General features: G+C 33.9%; 1 protein-coding gene across 6 annotated transcripts in view; it reads right to left on the reverse strand.

The window, feature by feature from the left end:
• SCN2A (sodium voltage-gated channel alpha subunit 2) overlaps positions 1 to 12,449 on the reverse strand; it is a 68,061-nt gene that overhangs the window by 9,460 nt on the left and 46,152 nt on the right. For 4 of the 6 annotated variants that reach the window (XM_085552224.1, XM_085552222.1, XM_085552223.1 and 1 more), the window contains exons 18-21: positions 9,030 to 9,150; positions 8,524 to 8,678; positions 7,417 to 7,590; positions 5,183 to 5,305 (exon numbers count right to left, since the gene is read on the reverse strand). In XM_085552224.1, coding sequence (XP_085408350.1) covers positions 5,183 to 5,305; positions 7,417 to 7,590; positions 8,524 to 8,678; positions 9,030 to 9,150 — 573 coding nt within the window. The remainder of the gene's footprint in view (positions 1 to 5,182; positions 5,306 to 7,416; positions 7,591 to 8,523; positions 8,679 to 9,029; positions 9,151 to 12,449) is intronic. The other 2 variants (XM_085552226.1, XM_085552225.1) reach the window with 1 other exon arrangement.

Here is a 12,449-nt window from a genome sequence, read left to right on the forward strand (position 1 = left end):
AGATTTTGTTTAAAAAAAAAGTGCAGGATATCAGGTATTACATAGAACATTGTGATTATAGACGACTCACTCAGGTTATATGATATAGGTAGTACAACAAAGCTTATAGCACACTAGGCTATCTGTTTCTAATTGTAAAAAATGTTGGCATTATGTCTAAATGGCATTATGTTTCATGGGTTTCATAGAATTCGTTACTTGCAAAATTAGTCATCTAAGCAAATCAAATTTCATCCATTTCTATTTTATATGACTGAAAATAAAACCTTCCAATTGCAGTAGGTGATGATCTACTGTCCTCTATAACATATACTAGACATGGCCTAAAGAAAAGAAGAAATACCTCTTGGACTTTCAGAGCTCCATTTATGTCAAAATAATACCTCTTGAAATGATTCACCCTTTGGACAGTATTATAAATTTCATAGGGCATCAATCAAAGCTTTGTTATGTTAAATTTAGAAGCTGGAACAAATTAGGTTCAATATAAGTTACTCTCTGATTCCATTAATGCACAGAACACAGGATGAACTCTCCCATGCTTTTTGCACATCTGGATTATTGTTATTATTATTGCCACATAGTTCAAATTGTACATTGCAATAAATATTTATTTCTAACAGGGAAATTTTAAAAATCAAAATAACCTGTTAAACATAATAAAATATGCTTAGCAATATCTATTATAAATCAGTAAGCAAAAACAATACAGCATTTTATTGCTTCTGAGCAGTGAAGAGATTAATGATGAATCTATTCTCACTGTTTCAGCAGTGCTCTCTAATGCTGACTTGCACCCACAGCTTTGCCAACGATGTGTCATTGCAGGGCTGCGAGGAGCAGCCCAACCTAAAGAAATTCTTACCTTAATAATAATGTTGAATTAATTTGAATTGGAAATCTAAAAAGTCATTGATTTTAATGGGAAGCCTGACTGGAATAATAAATGGCTACAGATTTTTTTCCAATTCTGTAACATTTTCCAAAAACCTGTTATCTAAGAAAAAATATTTTTATTCAAGGTTATCTCAATTATTCCACTTAAATATATAACTAGAATCTTTAGATGTAGAAATATTGTTTATAAAAAATAAATATTAAGATACAAAGAGATAGTTAATGAAGTGAAGATATTTGTTTTCTAGTTTTCAGTCTCATTACACCTGAGAATTCTGTTACTCATTCTGCTACTGCTGCAGGTCAAGTCATGTTAGTTTTTCTATTACTGCCGAATTTCTACAACTGACATAACTTCTCTGGTTTTCTCTGAGCCCTGAAGCTATAGCAGAACCAGCTTGAAATATGAATTATCCGAAGACACTCAAAACATAATTTTGAGTATCATGAAAAAAACTTCTAGATACCTCCAGGACATGTGAAAAGAAAAAGGTATATATATATATATATATAAAGGAACCATTAAAAAGAGATTATGAGCATCCTTTACTTATTTAAAAAAATAAAAATAAATAGTTTAGGCCTAGCACTGTATAGCAGTGAGTGATAGCACTCGGGACCGAACACAGAGAGATCATGTCTCATCAAAATTCTTAACTCCCAAAGTTCAGTTTCCTGAAGCAAGATGCAAATTAAAACTTATTTCCATTATCAAGGGTGACAATGGGAAGATGCAGGGAAACATCACATGCTTACTGTTAATTGTAAATAGAGGAATATTCTCTAGTAATTATTAATTTGTTTAGGCACAACAAACCATGATCCTCGAGAACATTATAGTGGATTAAAACTTTTAGATGTGTAGAAAAGAATTTATTGTATCTATATAAGAATTACAATCACAGAGTAAAATCACGGAATGGTCTATGTTGGAAGGGACCTCAAAGATCATCTACTTCCAAGCCCTTGGCTGCAGGCATCAGGGCCACATCCAACCTGGCCTTGAACTCCTCGAGAGATGGGAAATCCACAGCTTTTCTGTGCAGTGTGTCTTAGCATCTCACCATCCTCTGAGTGAAAAATTTCCCCCTGACATCTAAACTAAATTTCTCCTCTTTGAAACTGTTCCCTCCTGTTCTATCACTTCCCGTATAAAAATAAGTTGATTTCCCACCTGCTTGTAAGCTCCCTTTAAATATTTTGAAAGCAATTATCTGGTCTACCCTGGGCCTCAACGCTCAGCTCCCTCAGCGTGTCTTTGTAGGAGAGGTATTTTAGTCCTCAGATCATCTTCATGACCCTTCTCTGTACCTGTTCCAGGAGCGCCACATTTTGTGCTCAGTGGAAATAATTTTATGTGCCCATGCAAATATGTACACCATACTATAATGTTATATTTTCAGTTCAAAGAAATGAATATATTATCAAGAGATATCTTGAATTTCCAGATCTTGAAATCATTTTGTAATTAATTTCTTTGCCAACTTGAGCTACTGTAGCTTTAAAACATTAAGACTGAGGATTTTTTAAATAACCCCAAATTCTTTATACCCATAAAATTGTTATTCCAGTAGTAAAGTGCTTAAATAACAAAAACATGTCTCATTTTTTATTCTAAAGTTATCTGACTTTATTTACTACTTATTATTATATCTATTTCTAAAGTCATAGACCTCCTTCTTATCCAGATGATTTACTAGGAGTTACAGTCAGCAGACCCAGATCAAATCAGTAGGCAAAGCATCAACATGAAAGTTTTGAGATGGAAAATTACACTCATATCTTCCTGACAAAATGCACTACTTTTTTCTTCTTTCCACATTATATTTCCACTTCATGAATTTACTACACAAATACGAAGTTTTGTTTTTAATTATTTTGCTAATTATTCTCATTAAAAAGCAACAACTAACAAGTCTTGTAGAAAGATATCACTGAAATTTTACACAGGCCCTTTATCTGATAAAAGGAACCCAGATGTTGACATTTTTCTCAGCATAGTTCTGAAGGATTTCTTTTTTTTTTTTTTTTAGCTGAAAAGCAGTGCCTGTTTTAATCTAAACGCAGAAGAATAATGAAAACTTTACTTTCTCTGCAACTTTCAAAAATAAAACTTTCAAAATAAATATTTTTTCTTCAGCTCAGAAGAGAACATACAAGGGATGTTCTGAAAGTAATGCCTCTTATTTTACTATGCTATCCCAATAACAACAGGGGCAGATGGTGGTGGTATGTGATTGCTGTGTGACAAAATGATGTGAAGTCTGATGTGGAAGTGTGGATGAAGCATAGGGGTGTCACTGCACTCCTCCATAAGGAAAACACTGCAGCCACTGACATTCATTAATGCTTCTTGAATGTTAATGGAGACCAAACAGTGGATGTTAGACAAGCCATGTTCCAAATGACAGTGCAGATTTCTAAGTGTGGCACGCAGCCTCTTGTTCATCGCTGGCAAAAATGCATAGGCAGTCTTAGTGACTATGTTGAAAAACAGTGTTTGTAGCTCAGAATGTGCTCTTTCAAATAGTGTTATTGTGCTCTTCGTATCTCTTGCAGTTTACATGGAAATAAATAGGAGGTATTACTTTCAGAGTGACCTAGGCACATGTAGCCACTTAGAATCCAGGCATTCTAAGTCATTCAAAAATGCTGTAGGAAAAAAAACACAACGTTATGCTGAGGAAACTAAGAATTCATATTCTGATGCAGGGCTCTCTCAAAATGGTAGTGTTGTGCAGATTAAATTTCAGAAACAAAAGAAAAATTAAACTTAGTAACTAAGCAGGGTAGAAATATACATTTACTAAGAATAAGACAACATACTTTTTAAAGCACAGCAAAAAAAAAAAAAGTGTGAGAAGTATTTGTATGTAATTTTAACAGGCCTTTTACTGTAAATTATCACTCTGGAATTTTTAACACTGGATGTGGTAGAGCACCACAGCAAATGTGGAGTGGCTAGGCAGCCCACCAAGAAAGGATCTGATTCAGAAATTTGTTGGAGGCAAATGCATGGTATTTTCTATTTGAATATCAAAACCTATTCCCTTTTTAGTTGGAAGTCTTTTGATTTCCTTCACATTTTCTCCAGAAAATCAAGAAGCTGTAGTTGACTTAAAAATTTACTAATGAACTTTTAACTTGGGGTTTCAAAGATCAGCAATCACAGTAGGTAGATCACACAAAGACCCTTTTTAATTTCAGCAATAAGTTTTCAACTGACGTACACTTGCTGATTAGAATTATAGCTATGTCTCCCAGTTAGACAGATGGACCCTGAGTGCAGCCACATCTTGTGGCTGGAACTACAAATGTCTTCTATCTCCAGTTGCTGACTGCTGCCTATAAGAGAAACATATCTAGAGTTTTCATATCATAGCAGAATATGTAAGGTCTTTGTCCATTCCAACATACTGAATAAGTGATTTGACCTAATCAGTCTGACTTCACACTAAAATAGACTGAGAGAGTCAATCAGAGTCTCAGCTGCAGTAACAGTGATAACAACTGTGGATAGCAACTCCTCAAACATATCCAACTGTGCCAGCAAAAATGTATTCCCATATGTTTTCAGGCTTCTTAGTGCTCTGCAGATTACAATCAATATTTTAAAGTCAATACAGAAAGCAGTAAGCAATTGGTTTAAGCCAGAAATCATAAAACAAAACACCAGCTCTATCTTTGGTGAGCTAGAAATGCTGTCTCAAATAGAATGCAATAGTCATCTACTCTGAAGGAGTGAAGGCATTTTATCACTGCCAATTTTCTCACATGTAGATTCATAACAAAGTTTTAATTTATAACAGAAATTGCCAATTAATATTTGCATAATAGTATGTTAAAAGGTTTTTGATGTACTACGCATAACATTCTACACTTGTAGGAAAATACATGTATGCATATATATGTACACATACTTTATGAGGAAATATTGATTTTTTAAAACTATTTCAGCTGTAAGAGGATTTAATTGTGTGGGATAAATTCAGTCATGTAGTAAAATTCCAGAGATCCATGCAGTTGATAAACCCTTGGGCCCTTCAGGAAAACATGAAATTTGCTGAAAGGCCAGCAAACTTGAAAAAAAAAAAAAAATGTTACGTGTGCAATAACACATGAATTCATATAAGCAGATGAAGTCTTTTGCTTATATGTCAGCGATAAATGTAAAATATATAAGATGATGGTGCAGCATTTTTTGCATGGATTTGTCATTGACTATTGTGCATGCATTGCTTCTGTGTATGCATGCATTATTTCAAATTCTTTCATTTTTTCTTACCCTCATCCCTTCAAATCGCGACAAGGCTCTTAGAGGTCTCAAAGCTCTTAGTGTCCTAAGGGATTTAATCGCACCAAGTTCTGAGTAGCCCAAGGCATTAGCTGTTAAGCTAACCAAAGAGACCTACACAAAAACAGAAAGGCAATAGTGCTCATTCATCTTGTATATCCTTTGATACATATGGTGGGATGACATGTGCCCTGAACTTCCCAAGAAGATTCAAGGGTAGACCTCTTTCTCTAGGAATCCCTCTGTAATGCAGAAAGTTTTACAGTCAGACAAAGCAGAATAAAAGTATATCCTAGGTACCTGTTGATGAAATCATTTTTGTAGAATGGTATGCAAATGTCTAAATTCACATAAACCAGCCAACATTTGGTGGTATTTAATGAAAAATGAAGTCACATGCAAAAAGAAAACTTGCAGAAGTTGGGTGAATTGGATTGCTCAGTTTAGGACAGGACTTTCCATGTTATCTTCAGAACTTGAGAATATAAAAGCTCTCAAAAACTACATTCAGACCTGGCCTTTGGTCAAACATAAATTTCTAGTGTCCATAAAATCTTATTCAACAGCCATAGCTACAAGTGCTGTTCAGATTTAACAAGACTAATCAAAACTGATAACCGTTTGTTAGACAATGGTAGGAGCTTCACTGTTAGGCATATCCACACTTCATTATATTCCCTGTGAATCCTTTAACAACTTCATCAATTTTGGCTTGTATAACGTTGGTCTGGTCTGCAGGCAGATGAGTAAATAAAACAGAATAGCTGTAAAATAAATAATACAATTACCTTTCATCAGTAATCCATAGGAATGTATTTATAGTAGACCATTTGAAGGAATGGTCCCAGTAAAGAAAGTTTTTAACATCTACTGCAATTTAATGCCTTTCTCTTTCAGCCTTCCTGTTCTCTCATTTCTGTCATTTCCACATTAACCTCTTTGCTGAGTTATTGCACTCCTCCAACTAAACACTTAAAAAAAATACTGTGGAAATTGTGTTGTGTTTTGTTTTTTCCATGCAAACAATTGCTATAGAAAAACACTCCCATGAAAATCTCAGAAAGATATTCATAAAGTTCACTGAAGTAACTAAGCCACAGATTACCAAATAAGAGTTGAATATTTTTTTGATAAATACAGTGAACGTAGAATGACAATGTGAAGTAGAACACTATTGATTGATGATTTACATAATCTTATGTCATTAAGTATTTCACAGGGGTTTACTCAACCACAGAATTCTAATGTGGCACCCAGACACAGCATAGGATCTCTAGGGATGGTATGGATATAAAATTAGAATGTTTGCCAAGCAATTTGTAGTAAACACTTCAAGGTCTATCATATTCTAATACTAGGGAAGTATGCTGTGGTTTCTACAGAATTCTGCTGCTGATCAGAACAAGTGAACAAGAGATTCAGGACATACTCATAACTTGAATTCTATGGGAATTACACATGCAGAACTGAGTGATGCCCTATTAGCACAGACAGATGTGGTCAGGATACTGAGAATGGAAGGAAAATGGGTGTCTGCTACATGGCTAAAGACCCATCGTCTTCCATTTGTTGCTACCCAGTAATATGCATACAACTGTTCGGCAGTTAATACTTGAAATTACAATACTTTGTCCACTACGTCCTTCCGAAAATGTGATCTGCTTGGTGGTGCAGCATTTCCAAGATCACTTGAGTACCCATTTCAAGGGAGCTGAGCTGTAGCTCTCTGACTGACTGTTTAAGGTTGCACATGTGCCACAATGAAATGCACAAAAGTACCGAGTAGTACTGAGAGTTCCTACCAGTCTTTTTCTTTCATCACACTAAGTGATAGGATACAAATTAATGGATTAGAAAGTGTGAAATTTTTACATAAATTGCTTTCAAATACTCAAATTCCATATACAGTTAAAATTCACGAGGATCAGCAACATCCATTCCACACAGCAAAAAATACCAAAAAGGCATACTTCCAATAGAGCTCAGCAATATCATAAAACTACAGATTATCAGCCAAAATAATAATAATAAGAAATAATAATAATAAAAATATAGAATAATAAGTATATCTGCATAATTTTTCTTTTCCAAACAGAATTATAAACTATACCACAAAAGCAATTTTAAGACAGAATTTTCTTGGCTAGCGCAGAACATTTATCTAGTGTTTTTATCTACTGTGATTTTTGGAGCTTGTGGTACACAATATGAAAAAGAATACATACATCAACAATCAGGAAGTCCAGCCAGCACCATGCATTAGTGAAATAGGTTTGAAAACCATAAGCCACCCATTTTAAAAGCATTTCCAGAATGAAGATGTAAGTAAAAACTTTGTCAGCATATTCCAGCATGGTCTTGATAGTTTTACGTTGTTCTATGTATATATCTTCAAATGCCTGTGAAAAAGATTTTTGAGGACATAATTAAACGACTTCCTAATTTGTAATGCAGGATATAGTAGCCAAGAAAGTACTTGAGTTAAAAAGATATACACGATAATAAGCCATATATCCTTTGCAATATCCTTTCTCTTTCACTTAATACTGTAGTCTTCACAACACTGTAGTACTCACCTTTCAGCTGAGCTGGACAATGATTCATGAAACTTACTGTAATACATTTCCCATTTTAATTCATTTCCATGAATGGCAACAGCTTATTGGCATAAGGATTTCCCTTGTGATAGTTCCAACTTTGTATCAAAACTTTATATCAAAATTATTAACATTATATTAGAAATTTCATAATGGCTCTGTGATATATAATTTTGAGAAATGAGTAACTGAACCCGAACTACACGCACAGCCCTGATTCACTGATGGTGAATCTCTGCAACCTGACGTGCAAGTGTAGCAAGTGCACAAAACTGCTATGACAAACTAGTTATTTCTGTACTTACTCACTGCACCTGATTTAACATCACTTTGGCACAAAAAACTGATTGAATCATTATCGTACCTTACATCTCATTTTGCAAATCAAGTTGCTATCTTCCTAGCTCAGTTATCAAATCATATTCTATTTCTAACTGAGGAAAAAAGAGTTGCTAGTATGTAAAAAGAGTATGGAGACCTGAGCACCAGTCTGATGTAGCTGATTTCTCATTTTCATGAACACTAGCTATGTTTTAAACTCATCAAATAATTTCTTCCATAGCCTGAGAGAAAACTCATAAGTACATGATAATTTATGCCAAATATTTGTTCATTTCCACTGGCATTACAACATCATTGAATCGGATACTAAATTCTGATGTTTACTATAGTTATAAAATTAACTATAATTCCAAATGCTTGCTTCTTAAAATAGACACAGTTGTTACAACTTACCAGAGCACCACTGCTGAGGAGAATCATGAAGACAATGAAGGTCTCAAACCAGTTGTGTTCAACAATCTTATAGCACGTTTTCCTAAGATTCCACCAGATTTTCCCTTTCCCATCTTCTACACTGACTTGACAGCACTTGAATCTCCGTACACAACCTAAGCATGATAATAAACTGAGATGTCAGAATAAGGCTTGTACTTATTAGAAATTATAAATGAACAAAAGCAATTTGGCTTATTTCAGAAATACTGCAATAGATGTCTGTAAATAAGTATCTTTCTGATTATTTGAGGGCCATAGTTTCAATATTTGTAATGAAGGCTTTGTAACTATTGTAATGTCTATCAAGGAGAAAGAGAGCACCACAACAGCTCCTATGAAGGAGATGCACATACAAAAAGAAAATAAAACTGTAATCACAAGGCAGCTTATTGATTTCAACAAAGAACAGAACCCATACCAACAAAATTAGATCTCATCATGTGAGTATATTTTGCTTTTCCTACCTTCTGTGAAACAAGCCTCAGGCTCCAGAGATTCTTCAGGTTCTACTTCTGGCTGCTCCCCTTCTGGAGGTAGTCCAATATCAACTGTGCTGCCTTCTGATGAACTGGAGGCATTTAATTTCTGTGAATTAAACCCCACATATACCATTATTTTTTCAAATTTTCATTATTATGTTAATGTTTGAAATGCATATCAAAATCTTTTGCATGTATTCTGTGCTCTGAAATTAAAAGAATAATTTCTTTTTAATCTACAATATATAGTGCCAAATTGCTCTACAACAGGTGAGGTCACAAGATTAGAAAAATTGTATTACGTATTTCCCCTCAGGAAAATGTTTTCATATGAGGAATTACTGAAATAATTAGACTACTATTCTGAGCCATTTACAAGAATTCTTTACAAAAATTCCTGTAAGTTAGGAATGGGTACCTTCCATACTTTGTACTGCTTTATTATTCCAATTATGTGGCTGCATCTTACATCACACGTCATATGGTATGTGTTAATACAAATAACTTTTCCAAAGTCATGACCAAACCAAGAGCAAGCTGTATAGATGTATTTTCATGTCTCAAGTAAATGTTATACTATCACTACTGTATAATCTAAAAAGTTGGAATATAAACTTTTAATTATCATTGACATGAAAACACATATTTTGAATTGTACAGGACAGTTTAAGTTTCTATTTCTAAAAGAGCATCACATTACTTCAAGAGCAGTAGCTGTTATTTTGCATTCTCTATTGCCAATGCATTTTCTGATTTCATTGTGCACTTTGAAACTACTTATTACTTTGTTACAGTACACATACATGTCCAATAACTATAAAACAACAACAAAAAATTTTGGAGGAATAACTGAAAGCAAATGCTTTGAAAACAATACTGCCATAATACAATACTGAACCAATTAATCACACCAATAATATAATCCAAATCTTCTCTTTCATACCACCACACTGTGTTGGCAACAGACAAATATGAGTACTATAATAAGTAAAAGTAGTTTGATCATGGCATTCTATGACTCTTCCAATGTTATCACTATGTGGAGTATAACATCAGTAAAATGGCTGCACTGATAAGTAGCTAATTTTATAAAGGGAATGATGTAAGCAGAGTTAGAACACAGAATGTGAGGAAATAATATTAGACTGAGGTAAGATCCATGGAAACATTAAAGATATATGTTTGCTGACAGTTAAAACTTAAGTTAGAGGCATTATTCCTTTAAAACATTTTCAAGAAGCTCTGACTTCTAGCAGTTTTGCAAAGGAAATGCATATAGTATTAGTATGTGAATACAGAAAGTAAAACTTTAAGGTAATTTTACACTGCCACTCAGATTCAGTATGTTCTTTAAACAAAGAAAAAATTGTTTTGCACTCACTCTGAATTTATCAAAATACATTTGACAGTATATCATGATTTTGACACAGGCTTAACTATGATTTCTGTGTACCATGGTACACTTATAGACTACATTTTAGAAGAAGACAAAGCAAAACAAAATATTTATTGTACGGTATATTATGCAGGTAATTGCAGTGATATCCACACCCCTTCACGTTTCTTTGGAAAATCTCAGTTTACATATTTATGTCTTAAGTCTGTGCATAAGCATATAGCATCTGTAAGTTTATTTCCAATGTACACTCATGGATGCACACTTTTTTGCAGATCAGTATTTAAAGATCTCCCATTGCAATCTAATTCAAACCCAGAGGCAACACATGGCAGTTTGGTCATTATGGAATACTGCCTCTACTGTGGCTAAGATGGAAAGTATGGGATATATACTCAATTAAGGACCACAGCATATAAAAATAAGTGAAAGTCAATCACTCGTTTGAGAAAAGGGCAAAAGCACTGTAAACTCAAAGTACATTCCAAAAAAATATACATATGGTATCAAAATTAACGCTTATCAATACTGTATAACAAATCACTTTTAATCTGAGAAGTGACTATCTGCTTGTAAACTTTTCTTAAAATATTGCTTGCATCATTCCGATCTGGACAGCATTTTTAGCAGAATGCTGTAATAGTAGCAGAGCAAACAAAAATCATGATCTGGTTAAAATATAAGTTTGAAGGACCTACTGTCCATCCTTCTATAGGAAAAGGGAAGAATTCAGTAACTCAAATATTATGCAGTAAGCTTAATTAGCATGTTAATTTAAAGTAGGAATTATGAATTCCTGTTATTGAAAATGCACAAGACTAATAGATAACTCAATATGAAAGATAAGGAGAGATCAAAATGATCAGGTAGAAACACTAGAAAATGATACAGTAGAACAGTCAATTATCAGGTACATCAGAACACTAATTATGTGGGGCAGCATGGATGGTGAATTGTATCTTACAAGCCTCTTCTCATTGAAAATCTGGTATGCTTCTTGCAAAGAGCTGCAATAATAATCACAGAAGTTAAGCTAAACAGCAAAATCCTAACTTGAATCAGCAGCTGATATTTGAAACAGAACAACAATAAAATGCCTTTTCCCACCAAGAATTCTGTTCGCCTTCAGTTGTTGATGGAACAGAGTATTTTTTTAGCATGCTGTTCTTGTATACCTGAATTTATCTCCACGCAGATCGCTATAGGAATGATAATGTTATAAACATTATTCAATAATGATTAAGTATCATGTGGGGAAAAAAAAATAATAATATTTTCAACATACATAGATACTTTTTTGTGGTTTTTTTTTTCTTTTGTAACTCACTGTATTGTGTGGCATTCTAAATAACTACAAAAAAAAAAAAAAAAAAAAAAAAGAAGAAGAAAAATGTATGCATTATAAACAGAGCTCTGAAGGTTCTATGATATTATATCTTAAGATCTCACCAAATCAACTGAGGTCAGTGTGCCATGGAGACTTGCCATTAATAATCATGTATTTCCACAGCCACTTTCTCTTCTAGTATAGAACAACTTTCCAAGGGACACTGATTTCTATGTATTTAACAAAGACTCACCTGGGAATAGGTCATGTTGATTATGTCTTGTCCATATGCTTTAACACATAAAAAGACTTTTTATATCACAGAATTGGAATTTCAGTGTCCACCCAATGAAAAAATCAGCTGTCCTCAGTGGCAGACCCTAACAGTTTGGTTATTTAGCATATGCCCCAGCTCTTACCGGAACATATCTCAAAGTTACCTTTGCACCCAGTAAACTCTTTTCTTTGCACAGCAGCATTGCAAACACAGGATTTTGGCAATGCTATACACCATATATGTATACAGCTTTTCAAAAGAATGAACCTGTAAGAACAAGATAATCATCAATACCAAACTTTACCTTTGATATTGCTAGCAAGTCCTTTCTGAGCCTTTTATGATACCATGCGTCTAGATTTCAAAAGTATATCTTTACTCAAACTATAGGACATTTATCAAGAT

This window comes from Coturnix japonica, chromosome 7 (genome assembly GCF_054131305.1).
Source record: "Coturnix japonica strain WE chromosome 7, WE-NBRP24, whole genome shotgun sequence".
NCBI classification, from domain to species: domain Eukaryota; kingdom Metazoa; phylum Chordata; class Aves; order Galliformes; family Phasianidae; genus Coturnix; species Coturnix japonica.